A 16,703-nucleotide genomic window follows, 5' to 3' on the forward strand; every position below is an offset into this window, starting at 1 on the left:
TTTTTTTTTTGCCGACATGTTGAAAGAGAAATATCGCTTTAAAAACTCTATGAATGCATGTGACCCCCCCCCCACCTCAAAACTCCTTCCATTCCCCAAAATTACATTGCTGGTGAATGGTGTTTGCATAGCGGATTTTAAAGGTGAATTTATTTGGTGAATGGTGTTATTATTATTAATGGATGAACAAGTTTTTTTTCAGTGACAAAATTAAACTCCGAACTTTATGCAGCCGTGGGATTATTCGCAGTAAACAACTGTTGGCATTAAAATTGAAAGTTATACAACTGTCAGCGCTGACCACGTGCATAGCAGCGAGAAAAAGAGAAAGAGTTTGAGAGAAAAAAAAATTTAAATTCTCGGTTGCCAAAGAAAATAATTATTTTTTTACATCAAAATATTCTGAAAGACTGCCTGATAAACTTTCAAAAAAGTATCGTTCACCTTTCTGTCAGTTTTGACTTTTCAGTTTAAAAAAAATGCAATGAAAAAACGTTACTCGAACCTTGAGAGTTGGGTTCAAGCCCGCAACCTCCGTCCCAAACTCTATCTACTACACCACAACACATATCAAAGTGCGCCTCCAATTAAAAAGATCAAACAGAAAAAAAAATTCAACTTCGCCAAATAATATTTCACCAAGTACTTTTCTATAAGAGACGTATTGCTTCATTGCGATCAATCACGAAATGCTAAATTCTTTTTCTTCCTGGTGTGCATCTAGGAATGTAAACTTTGTTTATACGCCACCGGCGTCCTAAACACTAGAAAAAAAAATTTCATGTATGCGTCAATTTTAAATCTTTTGCAGTAGTAACAAAAGTGTGACCGAGCTTCCACTATAAGCATATGATTTTCTATTCTTTTTTTAAATTGTTTTTTAAATTCTCTGGTTTATTCCTATGCGAATTGCATCATTAAAAAAACGAAAGCTTTTGTTTGATAACAGTCACACGCACACAGACAAGGCAAAGGCAAGGGCATTTCATCCAAACGTGTCTGTGTATAAGTTACATGCATTTCTTTTTTCATATGTTTCAGCGAACCTCTAAAAATTTTGAAAATTACATATAACGAACTTTTTTCACAATATCAAACAGCATTTTTTTGTATATTCTAATAACTTTTTTCTTCAACGGTTAAGTTTTGTTTAACAAGCAATAATTTTAAACCAACTATCATCTTCAGTTGACCTTCGTCGAATGTAATCTAAAAAAATTACGAGATCGGGCAACACGTGCATTGATGAAAGCTTTCCATGAATAGAACAATGAATGAAAACATTGCACAGACATGTTTATTGTTTATAAAAATAATTGTTTATTCTGCCAAAAATGGATAAATCACATTATAAAACAATAACACATCAATGCGCAATCAAATTCAATATAATATATCCGTGGGAACGATATAAATTAAGCAAAAGTTTCAAGTTTGATATTATTTGATGCACCTGCGAGTGCCCAATTGTTCGTGATTGAGCGTTTCCAGCAAACAATACAACCTTTATGTTGTATCGCACCTTTCAGTCCATCCTTTCTTTCTTCCAAAAATATGCAAAAACTAATTAGTGTTCATTTGACTCGTACAATGGAGATAACATTCGTTTCGTCGGAATTCTTGGGAAGCAATTGCAACATCCAAGATACAGTAAACGTATATTAAGCAGCAATATTCTAGTCCTGAACCATATTTTTGCAGGAGCCAAATTGGAACGAAGAGCTGGAAAAAACTGATAGCGGTAAGTCCAACTATAATCGCATATATATTTTCGTAAACCGGGAGCGATTCCTAAAATCACCCATGTAAAGCTATATATTTGTTAATGTTGATGATGATGTTCACTTTGTCAGAACTGAGCTGAACAAAATACACTAAATTTTAATAATACCTCATTCGTATAATAATATTTTTTTTATTATAGAGGGTGTATGCTCCGGTTGTTGGGAGTATAATAATAATAATATGTTTTTACGATTTCGTGAGATTTGATCTGCTGTACAAAATATATTAAAGCTTTTTCCTCCGCAACATTTATTGGCAAACTTTTTGAAGGTTAATTTAGAGATTGGTTTAATAATATGTAATACCATGTATATATATATTATTGAACCAATATAATTCAGACATTGGTTTATTAATATATAAAATAATAATTATAATATATAATTACCAGTTTATGTTATTCGCAAGCCGCAATATTAATTTCATTCGGTGGGTTTTTATTGCGTTAGTTACTACAGTTGTGAAGTATTTTAATCATGTAAAAAATGTATCTACTTTTTCATTATGTCAAAATAATTTATTTAAAATATATAAGTACCAGTAATATAGGAGAATTTTTATGGCAGAAGTATTGGAAATGTTAATATTTTTAGCTCGCATGAAACTCGTGACTCCTCTCTTGTGATTCATAATTTTAACTATACGTTAGATTACAACAGTTTTACCCGTCCAATACTTCACATCACAGTAAAGAGAATTTCAAATTTAATATGAAACCACCTTATTTATGTCTTTACGTACTCACTCTTCTGGATGTTAACAATTTAAAAATCGATATACGTGGTTTTCACAAAGAGGGTTTGAGAGATAAAATAAAAAGAGGATTTGACTAAAAATTCAATACGGGTGATTTTAAATTTGAAATGAAATAGAATGACCAGCAACCAGCAAGGAAGGAGATTGAGCTGTAACAGGTTTACTACTGTGAAAAAATAGAAGAAATATATCATAAATAATTAAATTAATCATTATATTTATTTAATAATTCAATTTGAAACGATTTATACCTGCATGCAATAATATACTCCCTGTTTATTGTAGATAAAAAGTACTGAGTTAAACGATAAGTTAGATTCATGTTTTCAATAAAGTAGATTTTGGTTTTACTAAATATATTAAAAGAAAATGATTGTGAAATTGAGTTGTATACGAATTTTTTTTCCTCTATAATTCAGAAAATTTTATTTTAAAAGAATGACCGATAAACCGAGGTGAATTCACTGTGAGTAAAATATATTTCAATTTGGCAAATTATTTGATATACTTTATATAACCTGTTAGTCATTTTAAAAATTTTGGACGACCCCAGTCGTCTCGCCGAAAATGGAGTTTATATCGGAAAGAAAATCCTATATGTTATTCGTTCTATGAAAACATTTGGGACTTATCCTACCGGTGTGATAGAATGATTGCTGTAACGTGAAGTCGTTATAATGAGCGTCGACTATATTTATAATTGAAATAAAACAAGATTGTATTAAATGCAATACTTTAAAGTAAATGAAATTTGACCCAAAATGTAAAGCGAACATTCGGCGATATCTGAGTCAAAAATATTTTTGATTAATTGACAATGCCATGGAAAAATAATCATCCGCATTTGCTGAAATTACACCAACATTAGATGATTATTCCTTCTGTGTATTCGTAAACATTCACCACTTTTTTCTTTCCAGTATTTCTCTCCATACTTCAAATCCATCTACATAGAGAGATTAAATTAGATGGATTGAGTCAAATCATTAGCTAATTAGCTAAGTTTCTTAATTTTTGTATCGCGCGTGTGATTTTTCACGATTCCCTATCAAACAACAAAAAATAATTGTGTTCACAATGTATCTGAAATTGAATTGAAACATGAGAATAAAACAGTGTAAAAAGAAAGTTTCATTCTTATTGTAGGGAAAAAGAAATACGGGCATTTTTTGTTCAGATTTATATTAAGCATTTTACACATGTAAATAAATGTATAAAAATCACTATTTTATATATAATTATCCAAGTTTATATTACTTGAAAACACTATTACAATAACTACTGCGATATATAATAATCCATATCCTCTGTTAGCGTCATATTCATTTAATAAAAACATCGATATCATTAAAACAAATCTAAATTTGTAATATTTTTAATACCCTTATTCTATCATAATTGCAACTCACGAATAGATTGTTTGAACTTTTGGGAAAAAGCACCGCTTTTCACTTCAAATATGTTTGATTTGTACTAATTGTTTTTATATGATCCGTATTTGTTAATGATTTTAAAATTATTCGTAGTAAGATTATGAAGAAACGTTTCGTATAAGCAAGTTGACGTACCCCATTTTCTTACCGATACCATGCAATCATTGAGATACTCCATATATACGAGAATCATTTTAAATTGAATTTCAATTTTTATTTAATAAATCGCTTGGGCGTACGCGAGACGGGAGCTATGTGTGATGCCTATTGAGGAATTATCGATAGGGTTCTGGAAGCTATGCCCTCTTTTCTCATTCCCAGCTGGATCACGCTAAAAATTTTACTTTAAACCTAACGCTCAATTTTCTTACGATTTCAATTTCAGTATCAAATCAATGAAACAATTTAAAAAATAAATTGGTTGAAAATTCAAAAATTATCCATTTACAAGAAAAGAGGCACGATTACGTAGTATCTAGAGGTGAACCCTCTTGCATAACGGCTAAAGGACGATATGATATTTTGCTACCAGCGCTAACTTTTTGTTATTCTGCTTGGTATGAAGAAATATAACGAACTTGTGCATTATGGCAGTGTGTCCCTGTTGGGCCAAAGGCCATAATTCACCAGGTGCGCTATGACCAAATCACGCTATAGTGAACTATAATTATAAAATAAGAGATTATAGAACTTGTGGTACAACATGTTGTATACGATTTCACGGTACATCTAGGTACGATGTAACGAATTTCAATACAATAAAACGAATCTCTACTATATGGTAAATATTCTGCGTGCCTCGGAGCATTTTAAACCGTGCTTCGTCAATTACGAGCACACTTCGGATATCACATTTCTCGTGACTATTTCCACGTGGAAATAAACACTTCGCAAATGAACTCCAATCCTGACGTCTATCCTACGTTCACCGTAATCCACTGCAACTTATCCCCACAGCCACAAATTCTTCATTATGATCGTAAAAGCATGACGCACGTTGGTTGTAAACCACTTTCCCTACCTATAACCACATTGCTCATTTGAAGGTATATGATCATCTCCTACACTCGCCAACGTTAGATGGTAATTTCTACAATTTTCAAACAGAAGTTCATTAAACTATCTGGCCGTTAATAAGACGCAAGTTCTCTAGTACGTTTTTTTTTTTTTTCAAAAAACGAACAACGTTACAAAGTTTCTAATCCCATGGGTCTGTGCACTCGGCAACGGTACTCCTGTAATCTGTGCAACTGGGAAAACGGTTGATTCGCATATCTCTTTGCCGCTGTTAATTATGACCATTGTGAGTCAAATTTAATGAGCCATATTTCGAAGACACGAGTAAAACTCTATTCCCGAGCCATCTTATTAAGTTTAAGTCATTTTGTTGACAAACACCGATGCCAGAGCTGACTGCATAAAATAAGCCTAGGTATGATAAATGGGATATTCGAGCATCAGTCACGCGAAAGTCTTGCGACTATTCTTACTTCATGTTCGAGACTTCCATTTCTACTGACAAAAATCCGAACTAGGAACATACAGCAGTGTTTATATCAGTTACGTTATACGTTCAGGTAACTATGGGGAATCAATTAGTGAAAAAGTGAAGCGCGTCCTTTTTTTTTTGGCTGTCGTCAAAAATGTTATTAAAAGTGACTTTGAAGAAGTTAACATAGGTCCTTTGAAGTGTCTTGAGATGCCACCATTATTGATAACACCCTGTATGTCCCCAATTTTTTGTATAGCATGTGATTTTGTGTTGTTGATATATAATTTTTCTACGAAAGAAGGTGAATTGTTTTCTGGATAGAAGTTTGATGAAAGCTTTCTCTCAAGGTTTGAATTATAAGGAAGAACATTTTCTGCCAAACAATATGGTGACATTAGAATTCAACTGTATCTGTGAGATGAATGAGAAGAACAGTACTAGTCCAAAATTCTCAATTCGAGATAACCAAGTTTCAAGTTAACTCTTTCTAATTCAAATTTAAAACATGCCTGGTAGCAATGAGGAAAGGCCGTTTTTACAGTCAATGTTTAGATCTACATTTACCAAGCCGATTCATAAAAAAAAAATGTAAAAAACATGGAATTTAGACTTGTACCGTTCTTCACCTCACCGATTCAACTGTATCATAGGATGTTGCTATCCACCGTATGAGTGATGTAGAAAAGCAATACAGAGCTGCTAACAGTACGCACAAAACTGTGATGTCAGTTCTAGTAAAAGGTCTTTAATCCTAAATGAAGTGAAAGTAGCAAAGGCTATTCGAACCCATAAAAGGATGAAAAAAAGTATTTGCACAAAAAAAATTGACCATGCAATGAGAAGGCTGTCTGCCCAGCCTGTGAATGATCCTACAATGAAGATTATGTTTAGTGGGAAATAGAGAAGTGTGGGTGTAAATAGAAGTCTGTTGGAACGAAGAATACTTTAGTTACGAAGACATGTGTATATTCGTTTAGACTACTATTAAAAAGCGTGCTGCATACTCTTAGCCGCACACTCTACATACTCTTACCCAACAAATAAGAAATAGAAAAATTATAACTCGTTTGTTCATAGAGCAAATGACCTAATTTTTCGTACAACTGTTCAAAGTTTAATAAAGTATGTTTTGTGAAATATTTGAGAGTTTACCATTCAAAGTTTCGTTTTATACTCAACAACCTACAGGATACATATTTTTAACCACCTTTTCTCCTATACACTCAAACCTGTTTTTGTGCGGTCTTTTTTTGTGCGATTTTTTTTTGTGGTCCCTATCCACCGCACAAAAACAGGTTTGAGTGTATATTTAAGGTCCTACTTTTTCACTTATTTTTTTAGAATCTTTGAAAACGCACCAATATTCAAAGGAGTTCAGAAAGCTTGAATTGCAGAGAAAAAGTGTTGAGAGATTGTGCATTGAAATTGTTAAGATGAGTTCTGCTAAGGCTGTGATCTATAGGTAATTATCATGCCCGCGTATTTCTAATTTTATATCTTAGTTCGTTTAGATTTTCGTGGGTTTTAACTAAATTCGTTCTTTTTAATCAGTATTCTATGCGCAGAAAATAAATCATGTCTAATGAAGGAATGAATATCAAAGCAATCCGACGCCAATTCGGTAACACTAATCTTCAACACGTAATAGATTATTTCATCATCAGACCTACAATTATACAAATTTAAACCCAATTAGTTCATTTCCAGATCATCAAATATAAATGAGTGTTTTAATAGTTCCTACAAGAAATTGGGGGAGTGATTATGTGTGTTCTTTATATATAAATAGTACTCTATAAAGTTTTAGGTACTAAACTTATTAGTTTTCAAGTAAATACTAAAAACATCTATTATTTTTTTAGTATATTTTGCATCGTACTTATGTACAGGGTGTTCTGTTAATGGACCGACAAACACAGAGGGTCAGTAGACATCAAGAAGAACAAATATTGCAATATAACATGGTGTCGCAAACCACGTTGAGAGAGTGAAAATCGCGAAAAACGCATGCAGGTTTCGACGTGGAACGACAAAAAGTACAGTAATACAAATACAAATACAAATACAACGCCACAACAGGCAAATTGCCCAACGAGGTGGCTGACTTAAGAAACATCATGGATCCCCGAGCCATTTTTTGGAGGACCTACCTACTACTGCTACACCACACATGCACCCCCCCCCCCCGCCGCCGCGGAACCCCCAACGAATCGGTACATGCGGGAATGTGCGTACTACCTACGCAATAACGGGAATAACTACGAACAGTTCAATAATAACTACAAAAATATTTATTTGATTAATTATTACAAGAGTTGTTGGAAGTGGTGGCCGCTCACGTCATTGCACGGTCTACAACGACGTAAAACGATTCCCGGACGTGCTCGAAGATACCAGGTATGCTTTTGATGCCTGCCGCAGCGACGACAATCCACGTTATGAGATCCTCTGGTGTGTCCGCAGCGCGTGATCCTACGCCAGCGCATGGGTTTTGCGACGCTGCTTACAAATACAAATACAACGCCACAACAGGCAAAATGCCCAACGAGGTGGCTGATAAAAAGATGCCCATAAAAATATGGATGTCATATATAAAAAAAAAACAGCAACCCAATTAAAAATGCAATTAACAAAAATTATAATCAATATATACACATGATAAAATATTATACAACGCCCATAAAGAATACTTATGGTTGTCTTATTCTAAGAATGGATAGCTTCTCGATTTACCCCAACATGCTTGTCGTATTTCTTTTTAAACGTGTTAATTGTGTTACAATTTACTATCTCCGGGGGTAAGCTATTCCATTTATTAACAACCTTATTAGAGAAAAATTCCCTGCGACACCATAACCTTGCATTGTCCCTCACCAATCGATACTGGTGTCCCCTTGTAAAAGCAGTCGATTGGCGGTGTACTAAAAGTTCATGGTCCATCCTATCCCTCCCATTGAAAATTTTAAACACTTCGATCATATCTCCTCGACACCTGCGTTCATCCAATGTAAACATATTCAAAAAATGAAGTCTCTCTTCATACCTCAAGCCCTGTGTGCCAATAAGGGCACGCGTAGCTCTTCTCTCCACCCCCTTCAACCAAGTCTATGTCCCTCTGTAGGTATGGTCGTCAAATATGGTGATCGAACCCACGAAGAGTTGAGAGAGTGAAAATCGCGAAAAACGCATGCAGGTTTCGACGTGGAACGACAAAAAGTACAGTAATACAAATACAAATACAAATACAACGCCACAACAGGCAAATTGCCCAACGAGGTGGCTGACTTAAGAAACATCATGGATCCCCGAGCCATTTTTTGGAGGACCTACCTACTACTGCTACACCACACATGCACCCCCCCCCCCCGCCGCCGCGGAACCCCCAACGAATCGGTACATGCGGGAATGTGCGTACTACCTACGCAATAACGGGAATAACTACGAACAGTTCAATAATAACTACAAAAATATTTATTTGATTAATTATTACAAGAGTTGTTGGAAGTGGTGGCCGCTCACGTCATTGCACGGTCTACAACGACGTAAAACGATTCCCGGACGTGCTCGAAGATACCAGGTATGCTTTTGATGCCTGCCGCAGCGACGACAATCCACGTTATGAGATCCTCTGGTGTGTCCGCAGCGCGTGATCCTACGCCAGCGCATGGGTTTTGCGACGCTGCTTACAAATACAAATACAACGCCACAACAGGCAAAATGCCCAACGAGGTGGCTGATAAAAAGATGCCCATAAAAATATGGATGTCATATATAAAAAAAAAACAGCAACCCAATTAAAAATGCAATTAACAAAAATTATAATCAATATATACACATGATAAAATATTATACAACGCCCATAAAGAATACTTATGGTTGTCTTATTCTAAGAATGGATAGCTTCTCGATTTACCCCAACATGCTTGTCGTATTTCTTTTTAAACGTGTTAATTGTGTTACAATTTACTATCTCCGGGGGTAAGCTATTCCATTTATTAACAACCTTATTAGAGAAAAATTCCCTGCGACACCATAACCTTGCATTGTCCCTCACCAATCGATACTGGTGTCCCCTTGTAAAAGCAGTCGATTGGCGGTGTACTAAAAGTTCATGGTCCATCCTATCCCTCCCATTGAAAATTTTAAACACTTCGATCATATCTCCTCGACACCTGCGTTCATCCAATGTAAACATATTCAAAAAATGAAGTCTCTCTTCATACCTCAAGCCCTGTGTGCCAATAAGGGCACGCGTAGCTCTTCTCTCCACCCCCTTCAACCAAGTCTATGTCCCTCTGTAGGTATGGTCGTCAAATATGGTGATCGAACCCACGAACGCATTCAGCAATCAACTGATATTGTCACGTTTCGTCTTCTCTGGACTAAGAGCCTGCATGCGTTTTTCGTGATTTTCACCCTCTCAACGAGGTTTGCGACACCATGTTCCATTGAAATTTTTGTTTCTTTTGATGCCTACTAACGACCCTCTGAGTTTTTCGGTCCATTAACAGAACACCTTGTATATTGAATAAAAAAATTGAACATGTTCTGGGTTATTTATTATTTATTTTCAGAAACTTTGTAAAATTTAATATATTTTGTCTTATTTAATATTTTATGTTAGAAAAATACATATAGACTGACTTTAACCAATTTATGATCAAGAACGTAATATTGCGTCCAAACACCAGTGGAATAAATTCAAACAAGTTCTCTCTGTTTTCGTTTCTCTCTACTTATCATGGCGAAGCTTTGTTGTAACCCAATGAAAAAGTTGTTATTTTTACCTCCATTTATTGTTTTACTACTAATGATTGTTTTCACATGTGATGCATCCTTCTACTATGTACATATAAGAGCGAAAGAGAACAGGCAGAGTGAGGGTGAAAAGAGACTTCTACTTCGTACATACACTCTTATGAACTTATCTATTATACTGTTGTCCTGTAATTTGTTTTGTTTTCTTCCTGCTCTTCTATTTCTTTTCCTTCTCCTTCTTTTCCTTTTTCCTGACGCGCGGTTATGGGGCAAGGTTACCATATTTATCTCCGATTCGTAAAATAGAGATCATCCGAATTTCTTGTCAATAGCTTGCAAGCGAAGGGCTCAAATGATTATCTTCGGTGTTGTGTTTTAAGTAAAAAATTGATACATTTACAAAACTGGCATTTGCTAAATTTGAATATAGGTTACGAATAGTTGAAGCAGCCATGTCTTAAGCTTTTTGCTACCCATGAGGTAGCTATGAGACTAGGAACATTATAATGGAGAGATAGGAAACAAACTGAGGGCGGTGAAACAAAGTCAGTTCAAACGTTAACCGCTTGACTCTGTTTTCTATGTGAATTTGTAGTGTACATGCTAATGTTTTGCTGATATGCGACCAAACTGTTCGAGTTTCGTGGCAGACTTCTAAATATCGCCAGTATAACCATTTCGCCATTGATATTTTCGCTAAAGAGTATGACGTAGAGTTTTCAATAGCGTGCTTTTGCTAGTGAAACTCTTTTATTATCACGGTGATCCCACATCAAAAGTCATGCCAAGATTTTCGATCTTGAATCTTCGCATGGGCAGTTGAAATTTACTGGGTTCGAAAATATACGACACCAGAGGTTTCTAAAATTTCACATTTTCTAACGTGTAATTAAGGCTGTAAACAGCTCAGAACACACAAACTTTAACTATATACATCCGGTACATTTATGGATATTAATTTCATGAATAATCAACAGTATCTATAAGCATAAAACAGATTCATATTAGAATTAATCTAATCCATAGATGTTTAACATTCAACTTCATGTATTTTATATGCTCTTCTTTTCAAAAATTTCGAATTTAAAGTTTTTATAGAGAGATGAGAGAAATTAAATCACAGACATTCTTAAAAATTGTGTTGTTATTAATTACATTTATATAAAAACATTAGAACACGTATTTAAAAAATGAAATTGAATCTTCCATTTTTTCTAAGGGAAGCGAAGAGAGCAAGAGAGCAGTGCATTATAGAATATCGATCATATCGGATGTCCATTCGATCAAAAGGAACTTTCCGCTTCACGAGGACTAATAGCCATAGAAAAGGATTACCATTTCCAAAATTTCTATCGGTTCCACCGAATCCAAAGATAGATGCCGTCGTTAAGAAAAGGAGTCGTGTCGGCATCAGAATTCTGCACCACTTATCTTCTAACCTTCCCCGCCCTCACCAATCCACTCGTTCTGCCACGAAGAAGTTCAAACGTAGAACATGTGAGTTCTCTCTTGAAAACCATGTCGTCAAACGTTATTCTGAGAGCTTGAAAAAGAAGAACAGTGGATCCTCACCAGTGATTCAACAGAATAAGGTTGACCAGCATCAGCCGAAAGTTGAACCATCTACCTCTGCATCAAAATCATTTTTGCCTGGGGACAAGGAAAAAGCGACTACATCTTCTGCTGGAAATTTATCACCTTCAACTTCATATCGTAGAAAACGGGAGACACGTTCTAGCTGTAGAAATGTGAAGAAAGCTTGATAATGTGTCTGCTATACGATGTGAATACTAATACTAACGATTTGATGACGACCGCGGAGAAAAGGCCAACGGCAACATTATATATCAATAGCACAGCATCCATTGTGATTTATGACTTTGTTCACTTCTACCATTGTAATTGATCATAATAAATCTTTATAAAATCTTATTTATTTTATTTCTTATAATTTAAAAAGACTGGTGCTTTGTATTCTTACTTTTAATTTCGGACAAATTAATTAATTATATCTACTTGTGAATAAGCAAAGAAACAAGTGAAAATTTTCATTATTTTTTAATATATGTAAAAGTTTTCTGTATTTCATTATTACATGAACAAATAGCAAAACTACGAGAATATTGTGGGATTTCACAAAGAAATGATAGTTTATATCTAAAAAAATTTTACTAGTAATGCGTGTTCACACTTTTCGACTGCTGCTCGACATTTCAGAAATTAAACTAACAATGGCTCTGAGGTAACAATGATTCACAACAATGAAATCATTCATTTTTGCATCGGTAGTGATATTTCTATGATTTTGTTTCGTGTGGTATTTCATAATCACATACACACACACACGCGCGCGCGCACGCAAACATACACACACGAAATAGTGAAAATAATATTTTGCCACCCGGTCTAGTTACATAGTCTTTGATTTTTGGTTCATGTTTTCATTATATCATAATTCCCAATCTGTCTTTATTGTAAAACGAAATATCAGCAAGTATAAATGAGACAGTAAAAATAAATTCGATTATAATTCATATCTATATATCTGTGTAGAATTGTAAGTGACATTAAAGCTCCCAGCACATAGTTAACGTTACATTCATTACAAATAGAAATATCTGCCGTATGCATAAGTTTAGAGTGTATAAATACAAGCTTTATAATATTCAAATACAATGTAATACATCATACGACAAGAGCGTGAAGTCATGTCCGTAAGTGCAATTAAATTTTCCTCAAACAATTCACATGTATTACAATGTATATTCCTTCATATTCTATTTTTGTTTTTTTGTTTTTGATGCCTTTGTTAAAAAAACAAATGAACATATATTGCTAAATAAATTAACACATGGAATTCAACATCATACTGAAGTGAAAAATTAAACCAACAGTACACACACACAATGCACGCGAACACTGTTAGAAGCCATACACAAAATTCCTTGTTTTGATTATTTTATGTTGATAAAACTGTAAATAATTTGCCCTTTCCATTTGATATTTTCCCTTTATTTTTGAGTAAGACTTCGGTGAAGACCATTTATTCATTATTTTTCCGTACATTCTCCTTCATGTCTTCAAATCGGTTAGAAAAATTGAAGAAAAAAGACTAAATATGAAAAAAATATTTGCTATGATATAAATATATGATAATGTAAAATAAATGATGCAAATAACCAATTGCATATAACACATGAACAAAAAACCAGTAAATAATATAAAAGGAACCAATTCTAGAAATGTAAATGTTTCTCAATAAAATAATAAATCGTTGTTTTTACTTGAATAACAAATTCACGCTACGAATTTAAAATATAAAATATTGTATCATTTTTTTATCAGTGGAAAAAATGGGCATAAGTGATGAATCTGTGTGATTTGCATTTATATTATCATCATTATTTTTAGAGAATCTCCATAGGGAAAGTTATGTTTCATTGTGTGAATGTTCAAATATTTCAAAATTTTAATCACGTTAAATTTCGTCAGTTTCATATGCTTTGGATTTTCATTGCAAAAAATGCGTATCAATAATAAATAGTTGATATAAGCCTTGAAGATGAATACATGACGATCACTGAGAAATATAAATAAAATAAATTATTAAATAGACAATATTACTTAAATTTTTAATATAGAATTTTTTCGAATATTTGAGAGTATGTATATATATGCATATATGCATGACAAATGTATTTTTTATTAATATATTCAAAATACAGCCCCAATCGTTCTTTGTAGGTTATTAGTATAAGTGCACTTTAACCATCATTGGTCTCGACCAAGAATAGCATAAAAAAATTAAACAATTGATCGAAGTGTGGCATAAATTGTATGTACAGGGTTATCGAATAAAATTTACCATGTTTTACTTCCAACCTAATCCAATGACAACACTGCTAAAACAAATGCATCTTCCCAAGGAAATTTTAATTTTTTAAGGCATTAATTTTATCGTGGCTGTTGATTTCGAAACTTGTGTTGGCTTTGCTTTATTGCCTCTAGTTTTTGACAGATAATGAATTCTTTCAACAATTCAGTATAGTCTGCAGCCATGAATTTTTGCTTTCGAATTTTTTATCAATTTTTCTATTATATTCAACACATTATCACATTTATATAATATTCAAACAGTTGTCTGAATAAAATCGAAGCGAATAAAAGAAGTGTTGAGCAGTGAAACCGCTAAATCGAGAAACTAGAATACACTTCTTTCAAGTTCATCAAGACGAGTTAATTCGTCCTCGTAACGAACGTACTGGAATATTTCTCGAAATTGACAAATGGATAACTTTTGATAAACATTACAGACATATTTTCATAGAAGTTTTATAAACAAATTTGAAAGAAATAATAGAAACACACATACCAGGGTTTTGAAATCTCATAATTTTTCTGAAACAGCTATGATATTTAAGAGGGAAACCGGCAATAGAGGCAGACAGGAGTGAGGCAATATCTCACTCACCGATGAATGGATTAGTTATGATTAAGAAAATGGCAATTATAATATAATTATAATTGACTTAATAACCAAGAAAATGACAAATTTTCTCTGTCACAGAATTCACAGAATAAAAATTGTATACCCCTAACACACGACTACTGCAAAAAAAATTTGTCTTATTTAAATAACAATTCAGACTGAAAATGCAATAATTTTTTTCGAACTGAAGTTAGATGTTGAAGACTGTACGGATACTCGGTCAAACGGACGTCGAAAACCTATGATTTCAAGAGCGAAAGTCGTGATTTGAACCAAAGACAAAATAACTATACAATACATAAAAAAATAAATCAGAAATATGTGTATAAAATATTCGGAAATATTTATCTCTAAATATCTTCACTTTATTTCCATTTTTTATCACACAATTTGAAAGTGTCAAGTTTCACATTCGGTCTGCATGTGTTCAAATGCATGCAGTACAAGTCCTGATATCCCAGATCAAATTAAAATTTAAAAAAAAATTGAAATGTTTTGTACTATGAGTTTTGTGTAAAATACTTGTTCCAGAAAGTGATTGATCATAGTTTTGTTGCAAAAAAAGAAGCAATTCTTAAAATTTGCAAATTTCTACTTGTCGCCCAGGGGCGTGCTCAAGAACGAACTTATGACTGCGCGCAAAAGGCTTAAAAGGGCACAAACATTTTCTTTCCGAGAAAGTTTGAGCAACCACCCTTCGAAATGCATTTTATTTAACAGAAATTGGTTAATATAGTATATAAAAAGTATTTTCTTTCGATATTTGAATTTTTTCTCCAAAATATTAATTTTTTATCTAATTTTTAGTCAGTGTACGTCTTTTTCCTCTTGTGTAAGCCTCTACTGTCATTAACAGTGGATATTGTTCGTGCTATTAGAGCCAATTCAAGTGACAAAAAATTGTTAAAGAAATTTGGAATATGCAATTTTAAAAAGTATTTTTTTAAGTTTATAAGAAATTGATGAGAGCTGCATTTTTGCAGAAAAACTCTTCAATTACCATCCACCCTGTAATCTTTACACATTTTTCAGGCTAGTGTTTTTTTTTTGTTTTTTTTTAAATTCAACTTGATTGTTTTGTTAGAAAAAAATCAGTTTTTCATTGTTTTTATCACTCATTGTTTCCTTGCATTCATGAAACTATCATTGTCTTCCGTATTCGATAGCTGATGATGATTTGCCGTTTTCTTTATGACATGAAAACCGCAACATCAAGACGAAATGGAAACTTGAAAATAGCAACAGCTTGACGAAATCAAAGCGAGTTTTGTTGGCATTACCTAATGATATCGAAATTAGGAGACCCTCTTCAAGTTGTCGCTAACATCAAGATTCTCGTGAAATTAATTAGACACACACGATTATATGAGTTCATTTTTGCTGGCAAAGGTGATCGTGGTAATGGAGAGTGATTAAAGAATTCGTCAGATTCACTTTTACTTGTAACTCAGAAGAGAGCAATGACGAGCCGACTTTTCGTAACCCGCTGTTCTGTTCTCAATTTCCCTAGGATGGAAAACACTGGATGGAAAACACTGTTCCAGTGATGTTAGTACTTCAGAAAAAAATAAAAACTTTTCACTCTCAAATCAATGAAGAAAGAGAACTTTTAATGTCTGAAAGAAATTTTCTTTTTCGGATCATATTAACTCTATCCTGACGGTACATTAACAACGTAATAAAGATACAAATGCAAAATTAAGAGAGAACAAAATGAAATAATTAAAAAAAAACGCTCCGGCTGATAAAGTTGGGATGGTAGCTGAGAGAAGTCAGAAAAAATCATAAAAATTTATTGACAAACATTTATCTGACAGACAATCGTTTTTGACCTGAACAATGCAGCAAGGTTAACTACGAATGCAGTCATTCTCATCGCAAATTTGCTGGGCTTAAATAAAAGAGTTCAAAGAGTGGGTATAATTTTATGCTGAAGGGAAAGCTAAAGAGCCGTGGCTATAAATATTCCAACCAGAAGTATAAAAGAAAC

General features: G+C 33.6%; 1 protein-coding gene across 1 annotated transcript; it reads left to right on the forward strand.

Moving 5' to 3' along the window:
* Positions 1-1,712: 1,712 nt before the first annotated feature.
* LOC149085238 (uncharacterized) lies at positions 1,713-12,056 on the forward strand. Its single transcript, XM_089233933.1, has 3 exons — positions 1,713-1,741; positions 6,808-6,928; positions 11,444-12,056. Exons 2-3 carry the CDS (start codon positions 6,900-6,902, stop codon positions 11,985-11,987), a joined length of 573 nt encoding a protein of 190 aa, XP_089090059.1. The 5' UTR covers positions 1,713-1,741; positions 6,808-6,899; the 3' UTR covers positions 11,988-12,056.
* The last annotated feature ends 4,647 nt before the right edge of the window (positions 12,057-16,703 follow it).

Source organism: Pholcus phalangioides, unplaced genomic scaffold (genome assembly GCF_987345545.1).
Source record: "Pholcus phalangioides strain wild (caught in Gottingen) unplaced genomic scaffold, Ppha-v1.0 ptg000007l_1, whole genome shotgun sequence".
In the NCBI taxonomy this organism is placed as follows: Eukaryota; Metazoa; Arthropoda; class Arachnida; order Araneae; family Pholcidae; genus Pholcus; species Pholcus phalangioides.